Source organism: Phocoena sinus, chromosome 15 (genome assembly GCF_008692025.1).
Source record: "Phocoena sinus isolate mPhoSin1 chromosome 15, mPhoSin1.pri, whole genome shotgun sequence".
Classification (NCBI taxonomy): domain Eukaryota; kingdom Metazoa; phylum Chordata; class Mammalia; order Artiodactyla; family Phocoenidae; genus Phocoena; species Phocoena sinus.
In genome coordinates, this window is record NC_045777.1 from 32,603,346 (window position 1) to 32,626,860 (window position 23,515).

The window sequence follows — 23,515 nt, forward strand, 5'->3', positions numbered from 1 at the left end:
TGGCACAGCTGGATTGTCTATATATAAGGAGCTATGATGATATATTCGTAATGTCACAGGTCAGGATAATGTTCAGGCAGTGCTGCCCTGTAATAAGTCTCACCACACTACAGAGGTATCTTAGAGTTAATTACCTGTCTTATTTTCATTTCTATTGTGAGAGTTCCATGGAAACAGGTGTGGTACCTTTTCTTATACCTTTTCTTATTTTTATCCCATGACAAATCCCATGACAAAAATAAGAAAAGGCATAAGCACTCAGTATACTTGGTTAAACATCTGTGGTAGGCCTTAAAAGGAGATGAGGATTAGAAGAATTACTGCAGAGTGTTTGGGGTTTGTACCATGCTGTGCAACATTGCTGGTCTCAAACTAGAATATATATTAATTTTTCATATTTTCTATGTTAATACATTTTTAGGAGCACTGTTTCTCCTACAGTTTTGATGAGGACTTCCTAATCTCTATCTTTTAAAAGACATGAATGGAGAGTACAGAGGCAGAGGATTTGGACGGGGAAGATTTCAAAGCTGGAAAAGAGGAAGAGGTGGTGGGAGCTTCTTAGGAAAATGGAGAGAACTAAAGCACAGACCTGACCTGAATAAAGCCACAGGAAAACATCCTGGTAGGGGAGGCCAACGGTAGTGCAATATTTTTTTCCTTCATGAAGGAATCTGTTCATGCCTGTCATGAAGAGCAGTTTAACTCAAATTTGTCTGTCTTTTATTTGACATTACCCTTAAGGTAATAGTTGGATGTTAATATCCAAAATTCTTACTGAAATCTGTAACTTAGATATTCTGTTAATAACATGTCAGGGTCTCATTGTTATAAGGAGAAGCAAATAGGAAAAAAAAATGTTCTGCTTCTATTAACCTAGTATTCTGTTTTTGTGGTTTTGTTTCTTTTGTTTTTTCAGAACAAACCCCACAGTCTTTGCTACTACAATCAACGTTGGATCAATTCATACCATATAAAGGCTGGAAGCTTTATTTGTCAGAAGGTAGAGTTAAAAGTGCAAAAAGTACCATAAGTCTTATTTTCTTTAACATTTTTTGGATGCTACATCTCATACTACTGCTCATTTGGCTTATATATATATTTATCTCCCCTTTTCTTTAATCTTAGTTCACCCAAACAATTGAATTATGTTTATGTTTCAAGCGCATAATTTTTCATTTTTCTATAAGTCAGAAAAACAAACCACACTAGGTATTTCAGAAAGAGGAGTTAATACAGGGAATTGGGTATACAGATAGAAGACTGAAAGAGCAAAAAGGGAACACTGAGGTAAACTCCCAGATAGTGTTAACTTTAGAAAGCAACAACCACCCTTATGCCTAAGGGAACAAAAGATAAGTAGTGCTGAGGTTATCAGAACCTAAGAATGGAAAGGAGGAGCCACAGCATAGCTGTGGCTTTGACCTTTGAGGGGCACCCCACAAAGCTGTGCTTGGACCTCTGAAGGATATCTTTCAGAGCTGTGCTCAGACCACCGAGGCGAATTAAGCAGGTTGCTGCTGGTAATTCTGGCAGGAGAGTGGCATGGTTGGTGCTTAGAGCTGGAGGCTAGAACTGTAGCTATCCTCTGTAGCTGGAGAGATGCTGAAAAGAATTGGAAACAATAAATTCCTTCCTTCCTGCCACCTGCCAGTCTCTAAAGTTGCCTCTAATTGTCAGAATCTTACAGGAGTCTGGGAAATTCCATGTGCAGATCTTGATCAAAGAATCACAAAGCTGAAAATAGAAGAATAGGCTTGGAATCAAGAGACAACAGCCAACACAGTTTGTGTAGAAACATAGTTAAGGAATCTGCTTTTTGTAATCCAGAACATCAGTTAACATCATACATCTGTCTGTATGGGTTTTGAGAATCGTCTTTCCTGTGCTCCGATAGTGTCATATGCTTGTTATGAGATATGGGTTTTGTGTTTATGTATATCTGTGTTTTTTTTACCCACTGGACTGTACTGCTTAAGGGCAAGGATCTTGCCCCATACCGGGCACTCATTATTCATTTTGTGAATGAATGAAGTGCTTTACAAATGTTTGCTGTGTTGAGAGTCTGTTTTTCTCTGGTATATAGAAATGTTATGTTTCATAGTTGTTGTATCTTTTGTTGCTTTAGGATACATTAGCCACCAACACTCACAGTATTTCCCTAGCAGTTAGCTCAGAATACTAGAGAATACTAGAAGTGATCTTTGGACTGGTCCTAAAAATGGAGTTCACTAGTTGCCTTTGGCCAGTTGTACTTCCGAACTGCTTCATTGTACTGTTTCTCTGTGGGAGACCAATTCAAAAATGTTATAGAACTTTACAATGTAGAAGATAACTTTACAGTTTTGGGACCAGAGCCGAGTGGTAGTCTGCCTCTCCTGATCTCAGGAAGGGATTTGACAAATGGCTATTTGGGCTAGTAGGATATCCTTTGCAAAGAAATAAGAGTTTAGTTAGTGTGCTAAGCTTTGGCTTTAAAAAAATTTTTTTAAACCTCAACATATTTATTTATTTTTTAACGTCTTTGTTGGAGTATAGTTGCTTTACAACGTTGTGTTAGTTTCTGCTGTATAACAAACTGAATCAGCTATACGTATACATATATCACCATATCCCCTCCCTCTTGCGTCTCCCTCCCACCCTCCCTATCCCACCCCTCTATGTGGTCACAGAGCATGGAGCTGATCTCCCTGTGCTATGCGGCTTAAGTTTTCGCTTTATTATGTAAGCTGTTTGAACTAGTAGATCTTACTAGGTATCACAGCTCAATGTAAAGATTTTCAGATATTGGTGCTTTTAGAGAGAGACACTTCCTATCTGCCTTTCAGATTATGCAGACCTAAACTTGTTTTAGAATCTTATGTTTACATTCTATACCAGTTCTTAATCTAAATGTAATCAGAATGTACAGCAATTAGAAGTCATCTACCATGTATATAGTATTTCTTCTGTCTCATGAAAAATATGATTGTACATGTGTAATTTTTATTAGTGATGATGCCATATTTGTTGGATTAGTTTACAGCGACAGCTCTCCTTTTATTGAGAAGATTCAAGCATTTGAAAAATTTTTTGCAAGGCGTATCGATTTATACGATAAGGTAAGGTTCTTGCATAACAAAGCTACTAGTCCACCTTTATGTGTCATCTTATTGAACAATGTATTTGAGGTGCTAGTGATTGTGTTTATAGACACTGGACTGCCTTGGTCCAGCTGCTAGCTTCCCACTTACCAGCAATATGGACTTCGGTGAATTACTTTCTTTTGTGTGTTTTCTCGTCTATCATTAGAGTATGAGAGTATTATTAATACCTACCACAAAGGGTTGTTAAGAGACATAAATAAGTTAATACATTTTAAATATTAGAACTGTGCTTGGCACAAAACTTATAGTACTTATTATCACCATATATATTTTTAATTTAATTTTATTTATTTTTTATATAGCAGGTTCTTATTAGTTATCTATTTTATGCATATTAGTGTATACATGTCAATCCCAATCTCCCAATTCATCCCACCACCACCACCACCCCCCCACCACCTTCCCCCCTTGGTGTCCATATGTTTGTTCTCTACCTCTGTGTCTCTATTTCTGCCCTGCAAACTGGTTCATCTGTACCATTTTTCTGGGTTTCAAATGTATGCGTTAATATATGATATTTGTTTTTCTCTTTCTGACTTACTTTACTCTGTATGACAGTCTCTAAATTCATCCATGTCTCTACAAATGACCCAGTTTCATTCCTTTTTATGGCTGAGTAATATTCCATTGTATATATGTACCACATCTTCTTTATCCATTCATCTGTCAACGGGCATTTAGGTTACTTCCATGACCTGGCTATTGTAAATAATGCTGCAGTGAACATTGGGGTGCATGTGTCTATTTGAATTATGGTTTTCTCTGGGTATATGCCCAGTAGTGGGATTGCTGGGTCATATGGTAATTCTATTTTATTTATTTATTTATTTTTGAGGTACATGGGCCTCTCACTGCTGTGGCCTCTCCCATTGCGGAGCACAGGCTCTGGACATGCAGGCTCAGTGGCCATGGCTCACGGGCCTAGCTGCTCCGCGGCATGTGGGATCTTCCCAGACCGGGGCACGAACCCGTGTCCCCTGCATCGGCAGGCGGACTCTCAACTACTGTGCCACCAGGGAAGCCCTGGTAATTTTATTTTTAGTTTTTAAGAAACCTCCATACTGTTCTCCATAGTGGCTGTATCAATTTACATTCCCACCAACAGTGCAAGAGGGTTCCCTTTTCTCCCCAGCCTCTCCAGCATTTGTTGTTTGTAGATTTTCTGATGATGCCCATTCTAACCGGGTGAGGTGATACCTCACTGTAGTTTTGATTTGCATTTCTCTAATAATTAGTGATGTTGAGCAGCTTTTCACGTGCTTCTTGCCCATCTGTATGTCTTCTTTGGAGAAATGTCTATTTAGGTCTTATGCCCATTTTTTGATTGGGTTTGTTTTTTTAATATTGAGCTGCATGAGCTGATATTATCACTATATTAACATTATATGCTTTCTCAAAGTATGTGATTGAATGCTCATATATGGTAAAAAAGCAATCATTATTTTCATACCTTAATATTTTGTAGGATGAAATAGAAAGAAAGGGAAGTATTTTGGTGGATTTTAAAGAACTGACAAAAGATGATGAAATAGCTAAATTGATACCAAATATAGCAAATGAATTAAGGGATACACCTGACAAAACCCTGGCTTGCATGGGTCTGGCAATACATCAGGTAAGTGTTGATTTTGTGAGACTTTTGTCAAAGTTTTAAAGGAAGATTTCACAGTCACAGTACCTTCTCTAAAAGATTCTTAGTTTTTACCAACAGACCTTTGCTAGAAATGGAAGGTTGCTGTCCTGTCAGAGGAAGACTTCATAGGCGTGGTGGGGTTTAGAGTGGGTCTTAAAGTGGTACTGAGGACTGGACATAGAGCAGAGGAGGTCAGGGTATCCAGGTGAGGGTTCATTAAAAAGATTCGTTGCAAAGATGTATACACTGCTAGTGACCCAAGGCTGGGAACCTTGGCTGTTGTCTTCAGACTCCTCTTGCTCATTAGTTCTTTTTTTAAATTAATTAATTAATTTATTTATTTTTGGCTGTGTTGGGTCTTCTGTTCTGCGCACGGGCTTCCTCTAGTTGCGGTGAGCAGGGGCTACTCTTCGTTGAGGTGCGTGAACTTCTCTGCGGTGGCTTCTCTTGTTGTGGAGCACAGGCTCTAGGCGCAAGGGCTTCAGTAGTTGTGGTGCACGGGCTCAGTACTTCTGGCTCACAGGCTCTAGAGCGCAGATTCAGTAGTTGTGGTGCACAGGCTTAGTTGCTCCGCGGCGTGTGGGATCTTCCCGGACCAGGGCTTGAACCTGCATCCCCTGCGTTGGCAGGTAGATTTTTAACCACTGTGCCACCAGGGAAGTCCCTCTCATTAGTTCTTCATGTCTAAATTACCACATCCTTTAACTTCTATTTCTAAAATATCTCTTAAATCCACCTCTTTTCCATCCTTACAGCCTCTGTCATAAGACTTCATTATCTTTCCTTAACTGTTGCCATACGTGGTAAAACACGATTTGTCCTTGGAAACTGTGGTGACTCTTTTCTGCCAAATGATATCCAAACCCTTTGTGTGGCATTGAAAGCCTTCCATAACCTGGTTCAACTTCCTCTCCCTGCTCTCCTTCATTCACTGCCATCCAGCTAAACTAAGCTCCCTCTAGGATTCTTACACGTGCTGTCCATTTGGCATAGAATGCCCCTTGCCTCACACGTCCAAATGTCTTGGGCCTAACTCAGTTGTCACTCTGAAACCTTTCTCATGACCCCTTTTCAAAACTCACATGGTTTTTTTGTCTGTAAATCTTTATGGTAGCAATTATAGCTGCATATTTGCATCTCATTTTTTCAGACTGGCAGCATACTGCTTTGTACACAAGTAGATGTTAAATATTTATTTTACTTAATGTCAAATGCCCAGGAAGTAAATATTGGTTATTTCAAAGGTAATCTTTATTTTCTTTATCTTAATCACTGAATTTGGAGAAGTAGAAAATATTTGTTTTCCAGAATCCATCCAGAATATCTTTAGGGGGCTACTGTAAGGACTTTTAATACTAGGTTTAGTTGAGGCAGAAAGTAGCAGACAGGGATGCTGGAGTTTTCCAGCCCAAGGACAGCAGAACCCCAGGTAAAACATAATCCACTATAAAATAAGTAATCATAATAAAATATCAGAATTTTTTTTTTTTTTTTATGGTACGCGGGCCTCTCACTGTTGTGGCCTCTCCCGTTGCGGAGCACAGGCTCCGGACGCACAGGCTCAGCGGCCATGGCTCACGGGCCCAGCCCCTCTGCGGCACGTAGAATCTTCCCGGACCGGGGCACAAACCCGTGCCCCCTGCATTGGCAGGCGAACTCTCAACCACTGCACCACCAGGGAAGCCCTAAATACCAGAATTTTAAAGGGCAGTTAGAGTTCTGTTAATATGCTCTTCTGAACTGTTTATATTCTTAACTTCATATTCTCTATAAAAGAGTTCTGCTTCAAGAGGGTATCTTGTTTTCAAACTTTTGAGTAAATGTCTGTCTTGTCTAGGTGTTAACTAAGGATCTTGAAAGGCATGCAGCTGAGTTACAAGCCCAAGAAGGATTGTCTAGAAATGGGGAGACAATGGTAAATGTGCCACACATTCATACAAGGTGAGGAATTTGCTGGTATTGAAGTATTATTCAGAAACAGGCATTAAAGACTATTTAAGAGTGAGAACCTTATTTTATAAAGCCAAAGAAATCAGTAAAAAGTATATGAGTTTCTTGCTAACTCATTGGTCATCACACCCAAGTGAACCTGCTGAATTTGAAGAGATCATGATAGAAATAAGCTTTTTCTGCCTAAATAAGTTGATCTGTGAACCTGCAAATTTTTGTAAGCATTGATTTTGGATGTATGCTTATCAAGACCCTGCTATTTACATTTAATAATCCATGTGATACACTAAGTGGTGTGATTAAATTTTGTTAAAATTATTAGATTTCTATTAAACACAGAGAACAAATGGAATTTTTTCTTGAATTCAACTTTTTATTGTATTATAAGATTTTAAATTCTCATTAGAAGAGATGAATAAGGTAATCATCAAGGTTGTTTCTTTGTTTTTTTTTTTCCTTAGAATTTAAAAAAGACATTTCCTAACTTTCTTGAAAGAGAAGTTGGAGACTCAGAAGTTGCTGAATTTGAGACTTTCCTTTTGGCATTATTTTTTTCCTTTTTCCCTAGAGAACAGCCAATGAGACAAGAGGAAAAGTAAAGATTTAACTTTTTTTATTTTTAAGAATGATTTAATACTTGTAAAATTCCTGATATATATGGGGATGATATGGTTTGAGAATTCCATAGTTTCTTAAAGGGACTTGTGAAAATGCAGAAAACCTCAGCTTTCTGCTCATTTTAAATGTATAGATAAATATGTTCCTGTTTTTGTTTTTAGGGTATACAACTATGAGCCCTTAACACAGCTCAAGAATGTCCGAGCAAATTACTATGGAAAATACGTTGCTCTGAGAGGGACAGTGGTTCGCGTCAGTAATATAAAGCCTCTCTGTACCAAGATGGCTTTTCTTTGTGCTGCGTGTGGAGAAATTCAGAGTTTTTCTCTTCCAGATGGAAAATATAATCTTCCCACAAAGGTTATACCATGTTCTTTAACTACTTCCTTCTTTATCTTGGTAAAGAAGGCAAATCAATTTACAGAAAACATTTCCCAGTGTTTCTAAATACAGAGCTTATTTTTATTGTTTATTTTCAGTTTTTAAATTATAAAATACTTCAGGGTACAGAAAATAAACAAAACATCTCTACTCACCACTCAGAATTTACATTTTGTCAGCTCCAGCTGTATCTTGAAAGAGGTAAAGCATTACTGGTACAGCTTTTGTCTCTTTTTTACCCCTTGCTTGTACCATTCCCAGAAACAGTCATTATCCTGAAGTTAATTTGTATTCTTTCCGTTCATATTTTTATATTCTGGCTTAATAAGTACACATATTGTTTTCTTTCCTTTATTCTGCTGTTGGAAAGTGATGCATTCCTTTTTTGTTAACTTTTTTTTAAAACTATAAATTTAAAAACTATAGAAAAGTGTAGAGAATAATGTAACTAATATCTGTGTACTACCATTATGGGTTGGCAAATATTTAGCTAATTTTTTTACAGAAAATATTAAGTGTTATAAAGGTAAAGTCTCTTTGTTTCCCTCCTCAGTTCCATTAACTTTGTTCCACCCCTAGAGCCACTATTCTGAAATCAGCATATATTCCTCAAGTCTGCATTTTCATACTTGACTATATATGTAGGATTTGTTTTGTTTATGTTTACGTAAATGATATACTGAATGTAGCAAATTACAGCATTTTTTCATTTGGTTATTTTGGAGTTCTACCTATCTTAATACATATCTAATTCTTTCATTTATTGTGTGGAGTAAATGAATGGCCACTGTTTATCCATAGTCTTGGCAGACATTGTGCTGTTTCCAGTTTTTCACAATTTCAAATAACGCTGCAGAGAACATTCTTGTACATGTCTCCTTAGCAGAGGAATTTCTCAGTTATATGCTATGCTTATTTTTAACATTTTTAGATGTTGCCAAAGTACTTTCCAGAATGTTGGTCCCAACTTACACCCCTGCTGGTGGTGTTAAGTGATTACCATTTCCCCATATTTTCATTAACACTTGGTATTGTTAGGTTTTTAAATTTTTGCCAGACTGATGAGTGTAAAATGGTATTTCATTTTTAATATGAATTTCTGTGATTTCTGTTATGTTTGAGCATCTTTTCACATCTTTATTGGCCATTCAGTTTCTTTATTGAATTTTCTGTTCATTTTTCTGTTTATACTATTGATAGGAGTTCTTTATGAATTCTAGATACTGAGCATTGATTTCTTACATTATAGATATTTTCTCCCAGTCTTCAGTTTATCTTTTAACTTTGTGGTACATTTTTTGCTTTAGAGTTTTATCAATACATTTTGACATGGTTAAATTGATCAGTCTTTTTCCTGTGACTTTCACATTTTCTGCATGGCTTAAGAAGGCCTCCCTCACTCACTCGTTATAAACATCTCTCTTACATTTTCTTTCAATACTTTTAAGTCTTGTTTTTTCTATTTAGATCTTTTGTCCATCTGAAATTTAATTTTGTGAATGGCATAAAGCTAAGGATCTAATATTATTCTTTTAGGTGGAAAGCCAGTTGTTGCCATTTATTAATTAAGCCCTCTGTTTCTACTGATGTGTAATACATCATCTGTAGTACACTGTGCTGCTGTAGACATGTGAGTCTGTTTTATTTCACTGGTCCTGTACCAGGTCTACACAATCCTATTTACATTGACCTTATTAAAACTTTTGATAACCATACCGATTCTTCTTTTCCAGAGTTGCCTTTATCATCCTTAGACTTTAATAAGTTTAACATTTATTACATTTTTACTCAGATTGAAATTCCTAAGGCTTCCTTCTCTTGTAGGAAGAACAGAGAATGTTAGATTCAGCTATTGGTTCTGAATAATCAATGGTGTTGGTAAATGGGTGTCACCTACTATTTGGGCTTAAGATTCAGGACTGCTTTTAGGTCAGAGAGGCCAGATTTTTTTTTTTTTTTCCCTTTGGCTCATTTTGTGGAATCTTAGTTCCCCGACCAGGGATTGAACCTGTGACCTCAGCAGTGAAAGCACAGTCTTAACAACTGGGCCTCCAGGGAATTCCCTGGAGAGGCCAGAATTTAAATCCTGATTTAAATTGGATATTTTCTGTAAACATTATTTTGTCAGGGTATTTCCATGCCCTCTAATACAGTAGGTGGTAACGCTGACTTCATTAACTCGTGTCTGAACTTCAGTGAATCAAAGTGATCAGAAAGACAGGTGTTCCAGCTGATCTCTGTTCCAGTCACTATTGCTACATAACTAATCACCCTACAGCATAGTGGCTCAAAATAACAACAATCATTTTATTATTTCACATGGTGTCTGTGGGTCAGGAGTTTGGAAGAACTGGTTGGCTGGGTACTTCTGGCTCTTGGTCTCTTAGGGAGCTGGAATAGCAAGTGACTGGACTCACTGGGCACTGGCCAGTATCTCTCTTCCACGTTGTCTTTCTGTGTGGTCTGGTTTTGGCTTCTTGCCCACAGTATGGCAGCTCAGGACACTCATTCTGCTCACATGACTGACAATAGCTTCAAGAGACAGAGGTCCAGCTGACTGGCAGAAATGGCTTTGCCTCTTTTGAGGCAGCCTCAGAGGTCAGGCAGCATTACTTCTGTCACATTCGGTTGGTTACAAAGTGAGTTACAAGCCTGTCCACATCCCAGGAGGGGGAAATTAGACTCCAGCTCTTTATAGGGGAGTGGCAAGGTTCTAGAAAGGTTTGAAGGGTGATACAATTACAACCGTATTTGGAAAACACAGTCTGCCACAGTCTCTCTACTTATAAATGCATTTTGAGGTACAAACAGCAAACAAATGACTTACGAAAACTTGAACACAACTGACTTACATGTTGAGGACTGCCTGTGTGGTACAATAAACATTATACTATACAAGCAGTGCAAAAGGAGGTTAGATAGGAGAATTGGGGATTAAAGAAGACCCAGGAAAGGCTTTTGAAAAGGGGAGGATTGGAGCTGGGTATGTGGGACTGGATACAAGGAGATGTTCAAGGATTGGGAGACTACTTGGGCACAAAGGAAGGAATAAGTGCTTGGTGTGACAGGTGTGTAAAGAGACTTGCATACCCACAGCAGAAAGAATAAGAGCAGTCATCAAGAGGGACCAGCTGAAAAAGTGCCTCAAAAACAAAATCAATACAGAAGAAAATAGAAAGTCATTGCAGCTTTTAGTTCATCTTACTTTAATACCATTCTGGGACCAACTTTTAAACCAATACTAAATGAAGCATTTTAACTTGAATTTTCCTGAGATATGATTGTAGTATATCAAAATTTAAGTGCGTATTAATCTTGTTGCAGTGTCCTGTGCCTGCATGTCGAGGGAAGTCATTTACTGCACTCCGAAGCTCTCCTCTCACAGTTACGATGGACTGGCAGTCAATCAAGTAAGCAATCAGACTATTAAATAAAAGGCAGGTTTTAGAGCCCTCATACTACCAAGTAAATCTACAGTATTCCTGTATTATACTTTGATGCTTCTCTGTAGATTGTGATAAAGTATATAATAAAAGGTTTACTTGCTGCAGAGTTATGTGTTGGAGTGATAATTGTCTTTATTTGAGATTTGTTTTCTATCAGATTCCAGAAAGGATTTAACGTACAAGTATTATGTCCTTTTGCTATTGAGAAATCATTTTATATCTCATTTATGTGACTCATTGAATTGGATGTATATATAAGCAAAGCTGTATGTTTCATGCCATAATGTGATATCCTAGAAATAATATTGGTTTGAAGTTTTAAAATAGAGGATCCCTTAGAAATAGATACGTTTCATTTTATGTTCACAATATCCATGAGGCATTTTCTATAGGTGATTAAAAAAACCTTTTTTTTTAAAGTCAGACAGTTTTCTCTATGTGTGTATATTTTTAACAATTTATTCCATTTTTTTTCTGGCTGTAGTCCCATAACTCATCCCTAAATATAAAATAATGGGTAGTTTTGAAGTCAGGGTGCTATCTAGGAAACTTGGCTGAAACAAATGGTCTTTAAAAACTAAGAACAGGGCTTCCCTGGTGGCGCAGTGGTTGAGAATCTGCCTGCTAATGCAGGGGACACGGGTTCGAGCCCTGGACTGGGAGGATCCCACATGCCATGGAGCAACTGGGCCCGTGAGCCACAACTGCTGAGTCTGCGCGTCTGGAGCCTGTGCTCCGCAACAAGAGAGGATGCGATAGTGAGAGGCCCGCACACCGTGATGAAGAGTGGCCCCCGCTTGCCACAACTAGAGAAAGCCCTCACGCAGAAATAAAGACACAACACAGCCAAAAATAAATAAATAAACAAATGTGGGGTTTAAAAAAAAAAAGAATATTATTTAAAAAAAAAAAACTAAGAGGGGGGACCTTGAAGATGGCGGAAGAGTAAGACGCGGAGATCGCCTTCCTCCCCACGGATACACCAGAAATACATCCACACGTGGAACAACTCCTACAGAACTCCTACTGAAGGCTGGCAGAAGACCTCAGACCTCCCAAAAGGCAAGAAACTCCCCACGTAACTGGGTAGGGCAAAAGAAAAAACAGAGACAAAAGAATAAGGACGGCACCTGCACCAGTGGGAGGGAGCTGTGAAGGAGGAAAAGTTTCCACACACTAGGAAGCCCCTCCGCGGGCGGAGACTGCGGGAGGCGGAGGGGGGAGTTTCGGGACCGCGGAGTAGTGCACAGCGACGGGTGCGGAGGGCAAAGCGGGGAGATTCCTGCACAGACGATCGGTGCTGACCGGCACTCACCAGCCCGAGTGGCTTGTCTGCTCACCCACCGGGGCGGGCGGGGCTGCGAGCTGAGGCTCGGGTTTTGGTTTTGGACGGAGCTCAGGGAGAGGACTGGGGTTGGCGGCTTGAACATAGCCTGAAGGGGTTAGTGCACCACGACTAGCCGGGAGGGAGTTCGAGGAAAAGCCTGCACCGGCCGAAGAGGCAAGAGACTTTTTCTTCCCTCTTTGTTTCCTGGTGCGCGAGGAGAGGGGTTTAAGAGCGCTGCTTAAAGGATCTCCAGAGAAGGGCGCGAGCCGCGGCTAAAAGCGCGAACCCCAGAGACGGGCGCGAGCCGCGGCTGAGGGCGCGAGCCCCCGAGACGGGCGCGAGCTGCGGCTGAAAGCGCAAACCCCAGAGACGGGCGCGAGCCGCGGCTAAAACCGCGGACCCCAGAGACGGGCGGGAGACGCTAAGGCTGCTGCTGCCGCCACCAAGGGCCTGTGTGCGAGCACAGGTCACCCTCCACACCCCTCTTCCGCGGAGCCTGTGCAGCCCGCCACTGCCAGGTTCCCGGGATCCAGGGACAACTTCCCCGGGAGTACGCACGGCGGGTCTCAGGCTGGTGCAACATCACGCCGGCCTCTGCCGCAACGTCACGCTGCCTCTGCAGCTGCAGGCCCGCCCCGCACGTAGTGCCCCTCCTACCCCCATCCCCCAACCCCCGGCCTGAGTGAGCCGGAGGCCCCGAATCAGCGGCTCCTTTAACCCCGTCCTGTCTGAGCGAAAAAACAGACGCCCTCCAGCGACCTACACGCAGAGGCAGGGCCAAATCCAAAGCTGAGCTCCTGTGAGCTGTGAGAACAAAGAAGAGAAAGGGAAATCTCTCCCAGCAGCCACAGAAGCAGCGGATTAAAGCTCCACAATCAACTTGATATACCCTGCATCTGTGGAATACCTGAATAGACAAGGAATGATCCCAAATTGAAGAGGGGGAATTTAGGAGCGAGATCTATGATTTTTTTCCCTTTTCCTCTTTTTGTGAATGTGTACGTGTATGCTTCTGTGTGAGATCCTGTCTGTATACTCTTGCTTCCACCATTTGTCCTAGGGCTCTATCCGTCCATGACTTTTTTTTAAAAATTCTTTTTCTTAATAATTAAGTTTAATTGTGATAACTTTATTATACTTTACCTTCGTTCCTTCTTTCTTTCCTTCCTTCCTTCCCTCCTTTAGACAACGAATCACCCCAAATTGAGGAGGTGGTCTCAGGGAGCAAGATTTATGATTTTTCCCCCTTTACCTCTTTTTGTGAAGGTGTATGTGTATGCTTCTGTGTAAGATTTTCTCTGTATAGCTTTGCTTCCAACATTTGTCCTAAGGTTCTATCCATCCCTTTTTTTTTTCTAAATATTTTTTAATTCAATAACTATATTATACTTTATTTTATTTTTACTGTATCATCTTTCTTTCTGTCTTTTTTCCTTCTTTCCCTCCTTCCTTCCTTCCTCCCTCCCTCCCTCCCTCCTTTCTTTCCTTCTTTGCTTCTTTCTTCCTTCCTTCCTTTCCTCCTTTCCTTCTTTCTTTACTCATACTTCTACTAATTCTCCCTACTTTTTCTCCCTTTTATTCTGAGCTGTGTGGGTGAAAGGCTCTTGGTGCTCCAGCCAGGAGTCAGGGCTCTGCCTCTGAGGTAGGAGAGCCAACTTCAGGACACTGGTCAACAAGAGACCTCCCAGCTCCACATAATATTAAACGGTGGAAATATCCCAGAGACCTCCATCTTAACACCAGCACCCAGCTTCACTCAACGACCAGCAAGCCACAGTGCTGGACAACCTATGCCAAACAACTAGCAAAACAGGAACACAACCCCACCCATTAGCAGAGAGGCTGCCTAAAATCATAAGGCCACAGACACCCCAAAACACACCACCAGACGTGAACCTGCCCACTAGAGAGACAAGATCCAGCCTCATCCAGCACAACACAGGCACTAGTCCCCTCCACCAGGAAGCCTACACAACCCACTGAAACAACCTTAGCCACTGGAGACAGACATCAAAAACAACGGGAACTACGAAAGTGCAGCCTGCAAAAAGGAGACCCCAAACACAGTAAGATAAGCAAAATGAGAAGACAGAAAAACACACAGCAGATGAAGGAGCAGGATAAAAACCCACCAGACCTAACAAATGAAGAGGAAATAGGCAATCTACCTGAAAAAGAATTCAGAATAATGATAGTAAGGATGATCCGAAATCTTGGAAGTAGAATGGACAAAATGCAAGAAACAGTTAACAAGGACCTACAAGAACTAAAGATGAAACAAGCAACGATGAACAATGCAATAAATGAAATTAAAATCACTCTAGATAGGATCAATAGCAGAATAACTGAGGCAGAAGAACGGATAAGTGACCTGGAAGATAAAGTAGTGGAAATAACTACTGCAGAGCAGAATAAAGAAAAAAGAATGAAAAGAACTGAGGACAGTCTCAGAGACCTCTGGGACAACATGAAACGCACCAACATTCGAATTATAGGGGTTCCAGAAGAAGAAGAAAGAAAGAAAGGGACTGAGAAAATATTTGAAGAGATTATAGTTGAAAACTTCCCTAATATGGGAAAGGAAATAGTTAATCAAGTCCAGGAAGCACAGAGGGTCCCATACAGGATAAATACAAGGAGAAACACGCCAAGACACATATTAATCAAACTGTCAAAAATTAAATACAAAGAAAGCATATTAAAAGCAGCAAGGGAAAAACAACAAATAACACACAAGGGAATCCCCATAAGGTTAACAGCTGATCTCTCAGCAGAAACCCTACAAGCCAGAAGGGAGTGGCAGGACATACTGAAAGTGATGAAGGAGAATAGCCTGCAACCAAGACTACTCTACCCAGCAAGGATCTCATTCACATTTGATGGAGAAATTAAAACCTTTACAGACAAGGAAAAGCTGAGAGAGTTCAGCACCACCAAACCAGCTTTACAACAAATGCTAAAGGAACTTCTCTAGACACGAAACACAAGAGAAGGAAATGACCTATAGTAGCGAACCCAAAACAATATATAAAATGGAAATAGGAACATACATATCGATAATTACCTTAAATGTAAATGGACTAAATGCTCCCACCAAAAGACACAGATTGGCTGAATGGATACAAAAACAAGACCCTTATATATGCTGTCTACAAGAGACCCACCTCAGAACTAGAGACACATACAGACTGAAAGTAAGGGGATGGAAAAAGATATTCCATGCAAATGGAAACCAAAAGAAAGCTGGAGTAGCAATTCTCATATCAGACAAAATAGACTTTAAAATAAGGACTATTAAAAGGGACAAAGAAGGACACTACATAATGATCAAGGGATCGATCCAAGAAGAAGATATAACAATTGTAAATATTTATGCACCCAACATAGGAGCACCTCAATACATAAGGCAAATACTAACAACCATAAAAGGGGAGATCAACAGTAACACATTCATAGTAGGGGACTTTAACACCCCACTTTCACCCATGGACAGATCATCCAAAATGAAAATAAATAAGGAAACACAAGCTTTAAATGATACATTAAACAAGATGGACTTAATTGATATTTATAGGACACTCCATCCAAAAACAACAGAATACACATTTTTCTCAAGTGCTCATGGAACATTCTCCAGGATAGATCATATCTTGGGTCACAAATCAAGCCTTGGTAAATTTAAGAAAACTGAAATTGTATCAAGTATCTTTTCTGACCACAACGCCATGAGACTAGATATCAATTACAGGAAAAGATCTTTAAAAAATACAAACACATGGAGGCTAAACAATACACTACTTAATAATGAAGTGATCACTGAAGAAATCAAAGGGGAAATCAAAAAATACCTAGAAACAAATGACAATGGAGACACAACGACCCAAAACCTATGGGATGCAGCAAAAGCAGTTCTAAGGGGGAAGTTTATAGCAATACAAGCCCACCTTAAGAAGCAGGAAACATCTCGAATAAACAACCTAACCTTGCACCTCAAGCAATTAGAGAAAGAAGAACAAAAAAACCCCAAAGCTAGCAGAAGGAAAGAAATCATAAAAATCAGATCAGAAATAAATGAAAAAGAAATGAAGGAAACAATAGCAAAGATCAATAAAACTAAAAGCTGGTTCTTTGAGAAGATAAACAAAATAGATAAACCACTAGCCAGACTCATCAAGAAAAAAAGGGAGAAGACTCAAATCAATAGAATTAGAAATGAAAAAGGAGAAGTAACAACTGACACTGCAGAAATAAAAAAAATCATGAGAGATTACTACAAGCAACTCTATGCCAATAAAATGGACAATATGGAAGAAATGGACAAATTCTTAGAAATGCACAACCTGCCAAGACTGAATCAGGAAGAAATAGAAAATATGAACAGACCAATCACAAGCACTGAAATTGAAACTGTGATTAAAAACCTTCCAACAAACAAAAGCCCAGGACCAGATGGCTTCACAGGTGAATTCTATCAAACGTTTAGAGAAGAGCTAACACCTATCCTTCTCAAACTCTTCCAAAATATAGCAGAGGGAGGAACACTCCCAAATTCCTTCTACGAAGCCACCATCACCTTGATACCAAAACCAGACAAGGATGTCACAAAGAAAGAAAACTACAGGCCAATATCACTGATGAACATAGATGCAAAAATCCTCAACAAAATACTAGCAAACAGAATCCAACAGCACATTAAAAGGATCATACACCATGATCAAGTGGGGTTTATTCCAGGAATGCAAGGATTCTTCAATATACGCAAATCTATCAATGTGATAAACCATATTAACAAATTGAAGGAGAAAAACCATATGATCATCTCAATAGATGCAGAGAAAGCTTTCGACAAAATTCAATACCCATTTATGATAAAAACCCTCCAGAAAGTAGGCATAGAGGGAACTTTCCTAAACATAATAAAAGCCATATATGACAAGCCCACAGCAAACATCATCCTCAATGGTGAAAAACTGAAAGCATTTCCACTAAGATCAGGAACAAGACAAGGTTGCCCACTCTCACCACTCTTATTCAACATAGTTTTGGAAGTTTTAGCCACAGCAATCAGAGAAGAAAAGGAAATAAAAGGAATCCAAATCGGAAAAGAAGAAGTAAAGCTGTCACTGTTTGCAGATGACATGATACTATACATAGAGAATCCTAAAGATGCTACCAGAAAACTACTAGAGCTAATCAATGAATTTGGTAAAGTAGCAGGATACAAAATTAATGCACAGAAATCTCTGGCATTCCTATATACTAATGATGAAAAATCTGAAAGTGAAATCAAGAAAACACTCCCATTTACCATTGCAACAAAAAGAATAAAATATCTAGGAATAAACCTACCTAAGGATACGAAAGACCTGTATGCAGAAAATTATAAGACACTGATGAAAGAAATTAAAGATGATACAAATAGATGGAGAGATATACCATGTTCTTGGATGGGAAGAATCAACATTGTGAAAATGACTCTACTACCCAAAGCAATCTACAGATTCAATGCAATTCCTATCAAACTACCACTGGCATTTTTCACAGAACTAGAACAAAAAATTTCGCAATTTGTATGGAAACACAAAAGACCCCGAATAGCCAAAGCAATCTTGAGAACGAAAAAAGGAGCTGGAGGAATAAGGCTCCCTGACTTCAGACTATATTACAAAGCAACAGTAATCAAGACAGTATGGTACTGGCACAAAAACAGAAAGATAGATCAGTGGAACAGGATAGAAAGCCCAGAGATAAACCCACGCACATATGGACACCTTATCTTTGATAAAGGAGGCAGGAATGTACAGTGGAGAAAGGACAGCCTCTTCAATAAATGGTGCTGGGAAAACTGGACAGGTACATGTAAAAGTATGAGATTAGATCACTCCCTAACACCACACACAAAAATAAGCTCAAAATGGATTAAAGACCTAAATGTAAGGCCAGAAACTATCAAACTCTTAGAAGAAAACATAGGAAGAACACTCTATGACATAAATCACAGCAAGATCCTTTCTGACCCACCTCCTAGAGTAATGGAAATAAAAACAAAAATAAACAAATGGGACCTAATGAAACTTCAAAGCTTTTGCACAGCAAAGGAAACCATAACCAAGACCAAAAGACAACCCTCAGAATGGGAGAAAACATTTGCAAATGAAGCAACTGACAAAGGATTAGTCTCCAAAATTTACAAGCAGCTCATGCAGCTCAATAACAAAAAAACAAACAACCCCATCCAAAAATGGGCAGAAGACCTAAATAGACATTTCTCCAAAGAAGATATACAGAATGCCAACAAACACATGAAAGAATGCTCAACATCATTAATCATTAGAGAAATGCAAATCAAAACTACAATGAGATATCATCTCACACCAGTCAGAATGGCCATCATCAAAAAATCTAGAAACAATAAATGCTGGAGAGGGTGTGGAGAAAAGGGGACACTCTTGCACTGCTGGTGGGAATGTGAATTGGTTCAGCCACTGTGGAGAACAGTATGGAGGTTCCTTAAAAAACTACAAATAGAATTACCATATGACCCAGCAATCCCACTACTTGGCATATACCCTGAGAAAACCAAAATTCAAAAAGAGTCATGTACCAAAATGTTCATTGCAGCTCTATTTACAATAGCCAGGACATGGAAACAACCTAAGCGCCCATCATCGGATGAATGGATAAAGAAGATGTGGCACATATACACAATGGAATATTACTCAGCCTTAAAAAAAAATGAAATTGAGCTATTTGTAATGAGATGGATAGACCTAGAGTCTGTCATACAGAGTAAAGTAAGTCAGAAAGAAAAAGACAAATACCGTATGCTAACACATATATATGGAATTTAAGGGAAAAAAATGTCATGAAGAACCTAGGGGTAAGATAGGAATAAAGACGCAGACCTACTGGAGAACGGACTTGAGGGTATGGGGAGGGGGAGGGGTGAGTTTTGACAGGGCGAGAGAGAGTCATGGACATATACACACTAACAAACGTAGTAAGGTAGATAGCTGGGGGGAAGCAGCCGCAAGGCACAGGGATATTAGCTCGGTGCTTTGTGACAGCCTGGAAGGGTGGGATGGGGAGAGTGGGAGGGAGGGAGACGCAAGAGGGAAGACATATGGGAACATATGTATATGTATAGCTGATTCACTTTGTTATAAAGCAGAAACTAACACACCATTGTAAAGCAATTATACCCCAATTAAGATGTTAAAAAAAAAAAAAAACTAAGAACATAGGGGAAAAGTGAAGTAGATTTCTACCAAGCCCAGTCCTAGCTTGACCTCCTAATGCCCTATAAAAACCAAGACCAATATATACAGTAATTAACTGTGCACTATGCTGAGATCTTTACAGACACTCCATTTTATAAAAGATGAAATGTTTAAAACTCTTTGAGTATGATCACGTGGGGGAGCCTGATTTCCAGCCCATGTCTATAGCACTTTCACCACTGAAGGGGGTGGTGAGGGCCTCAAAGGTGCTATAAGGTTCACAGTACATGCATAGAAGATTCAGAGTGATTTAATTATTTGAACAAAATTTCTTTGTTTTCAGGTAAAAATAGACTAAAAATAGGCTTAAATATTTTAACTGGGTTTGAATGATCATCTCCTAATATTAGGAAATCAAACTTAGGGGTAGATGATTTAGAAAAGGAGGACATTTAAGTCCTTTTCTTGAGTTTTTAAAAGTAAGGTATTGCTCAGGTTCATTTTAAATGAGTTAGTTATAGTAAAACTTTGTTAATGCAATATTAGCTTACATAATTAATTGTTTTATTCTATTGCTGTATAGGTATATAAAATGATTTTTTGCCCTAGAAGAAAGGCCTCCTTCCTGCCATATATAGTAAACTCAGTTTCAATTTTTTCTGAGCCTTAGCTTGGATGGCCATAAGGAATTAAGTTATTGTTTCTCAACTAGTGCATTGAAATGTTTGGATGAGTCAAGGTGACAGCTTTATTGTGTATATCAGAATCGAAGCCTTACAGTTGCAGCAGTCCCAGTTCTAGAAGTTCATCTGATGAAGACAGTCACAATATGTGCAGAAATAGCTTGCCGAAAGTATGTTTTCACAGTGTTGATAACCAAAAATGGAGAATAACCTAAACATCTGAAGAAAATATTATAAAAAGGATGATACTATGAATTATTGTGTAGCCACTAATTCTGATGTAGGAGTGTGGGAAGCCGTTGTTCTGCCATGTCGCAGATAACGGGAAGCCTGTGTTCTGCCATGTCGCAGATAACGGTTATTAGGGAGTAGCCCAAAGGCTATGTGCCACACATGCGCCACGACAAGCCAATATGCTAATGAAGGATCAGAGTTGCATCCAATAAATTGTGAACAGCACATATCTTGTTGAGTTAACCAGCCAACCACAGGTTGCCACAGGGTATAGTGCATTATAAAAAGCCAGTGTGAACAAGGCTCGGGGTCTTCCTTCCATCTGTCTGAAACCAAGCTGTACTCCAATAAAGTGTGATACGAGAAGAATCTAGCGTGTGGTGACTCGTCATTCTGCTGGTCAGAAGCGGCTCGCCGCAAGTGGTGCCGAAACCCGGGAACTTCGTACCCCGCATGGAGGACCGATTCAGAACTCGACACACGGAGTGGACCGTCGGTGAGTAGTCCAGATGCCCTGAACCGGAGCAGGGAGATTGGCAGTTTCCTGAAAGGCAATTGGTCCCGAGAGGCTGAATTGATGCTGTTAAACCAGAAGATACAGATTAAGACTTTAAATGCTACTAGGCTATACCCCGTTACGCTTGGGGACTTTACTACCTGGCTGTCCTCTACCTTTACCTTCTTTAAGGAGTGGGTCGGTGTAGGGATGTTTGCAGTGTGTTGCATGGCAGGACTTGTGGTGTGCCTGTGGTTGATATGTCGTTTGCGAACTCGGACAAAGCGAGATAAGATGTTGTTCACGCAGGCATTGGTGGCCATTAGTAAAGGCGACTCCCCTGGCGCCTGGATCTCCATCTTGAACGACCCGTAGTGATTGCCCTTGCACAAAACGGTTTATGACCATTGCACTTTTGATGGGAATCACGAGGCACATCAGCCCCTGCACTCCGCGGTCTGTGTGGACATTGCACGACGGGGAGGGTGATGAGCCAGCTTCTCGAACCAACTCTTGCTCAGCGAGCATCCCATGGGGTGAGCGCTTGTGCAGGCATTGTTCGAGTTCAGCTCCTGGGTCTAAGAAAACAAAAAGGGGGAGATGTGGGAAGCCGTTGTTCTGCCATGTCGCAGATAACGGGAAGCCTGTGTTCTGCCATGTCGCAGATAACGGTTATTAGGGAGTAGCCCAAAGGCTATGTGCCACACATGCGCCACGACGAGCCAATATGCTAATGAAGGATCAGAGTTGCATCCAATAAATTGTGAACAGCACATATCTTGTTGAGTTAACCAGCCAACCACAGGTTGCCACAGGGTATAGTGCATTATAAAAAGCCAGTGTGAACAAGGCTCGGGGTCTTCCTTCCATCTGTCTGAAACCAAGCTGTACTCCAATAAAGTGTGATACGAGAAGAATCTAGCGTGTGGTGACTCGTCATTCTGCTGGTCAGAAGCGGCTCGCCGCATAGGAGAGTGTTTTGAAATGGCATCCAAAAATGTTTACAATGAATTTAGTGATAAAGCAGGTCACAGAATGTTCTCTACTGTACAATACTGACTTTATTAAAAAAAAAAACCACTGGTAAATACAAAAACATGTTAAGAGTATACTGTCTGGGAGGTCAGATGAAAGTAATTGTTATTTTTTTCTTTCTGTTTATCTGTGTTTTTAAATTTTTACAAAGGTGACACATAGAAATATGTGTTCTTTTAATAAGTGTAAAAATATACTGTTTTTCTTTCTTTTTTTTTTGGCTGCTTTGGGTCTTTGTTGCTGCGTGCAGGCTTTCTCTAGTTCTGGCGAGTGGGGGCTACTCTTTGTTGCAGTGTGCCGGCTTCTTATTGCAGTGGCTTGTCTTGTTGTGGAGCACAGGCTCTAGGCATGCGGGCTTCAGTAGCTGTGGCTCGCAGGCTCTAGAGCGCAGGCTTAGTAGTTGTGGCGCACAGGCTTAGTTGCTCCACGGCACGTGGGATCTTCCCAGACCAGGGATCAAACCCGTGTCCCCTGCATTGGCAGGTGGATTCTTAACCACTGCGCCACCAGGGAAGTCCCAAAAAATATACTTTTTTAAAGCAAGGTGACCTTAGCATGTTGTGTCACTTTGACACTTCTCATTGCAGTTCGCCAGTGTTTAAATATGCATTGAGGGTGAAAGTAGTGGGTAACCATGGAGCAGGGTTTGTGCTTACATTCATCATTTAAGTGATTAAATTAAGAAGTTTTAAAATAATGTGTATGTTTTTAAAAACTCAATCAGCATAGAAGGCCACAGTTCCCACAACTTCTTGTTGCCTTATACATAATTCTAGATAGCATTCTTATGTCTCTTCCTTCACTTTACTTATCCAGTCTGTGAGCTGAGAATGTTAGAGACATGGTACCTGCTGTCCCTTCTCCCTCTTCCACCTTTTTTCAGTATGATGTTACTTTTAAATTGTCAAGGTTTACTTCTGTTTTCTAATGAGAATTATCTTCCATGTTTTATTCATAGGTCATATCTAATGAAACCAACAAACAGCACTTAACATTTTTATGATAATGTAAATATTGTTCAACAGAGAATCAAGTCAGGTGATCAGATACCAAGAGAAAGAAATGTAATTTGTGTCACTGGGTTGTTTTGTTGGAGTTTTTTGCCCTTTAAAGGAAAATGATCCAAGCATCAAAATCAAAAAGGATTCTTTTCTTATATTCCACTGAGTTAGCCCATATTTTAATATGCTTCATATTTGGACTATAACTGTCGTTTAGCACTTTTCCTAATCTTTTTATCCATGGTGTTCTGAAAACGTCTGAGTCTATCTAATTGTGTCTTCATCCTGCTTGATACTGATTGGCCCTTTTCTTCTAGAGTTGTCTTCTACTCTAGAATATCTATT

General features: G+C 39.9%; 1 protein-coding gene across 2 annotated transcripts in view; it reads left to right on the top strand.

The window, feature by feature from the left end:
- MCM8 (minichromosome maintenance 8 homologous recombination repair factor) overlaps window positions 1-23,515 on the top strand; it is a 48,639-nt gene that overhangs the window by 2,895 nt on the left and 22,229 nt on the right. Inside the window, exons 2-8 of one of the 2 annotated variants that reach the window (XM_032606798.1) lie at window positions 479-625; window positions 920-1,003; window positions 3,019-3,101; window positions 4,612-4,761; window positions 6,617-6,720; window positions 7,509-7,707; window positions 11,053-11,138. In XM_032606798.1, coding sequence (XP_032462689.1) covers window positions 481-625; window positions 920-1,003; window positions 3,019-3,101; window positions 4,612-4,761; window positions 6,617-6,720; window positions 7,509-7,707; window positions 11,053-11,138 — 851 coding nt within the window. In that variant the 5' untranslated portion in view covers window positions 479-480. Of the gene's footprint in view, window positions 1-421; window positions 626-919; window positions 1,004-3,018; window positions 3,102-4,611; window positions 4,762-6,616; window positions 6,721-7,508; window positions 7,708-11,052; window positions 11,139-23,515 lie in introns of both variants that reach the window. The other variant, XM_032606797.1, reaches the window with a different exon arrangement.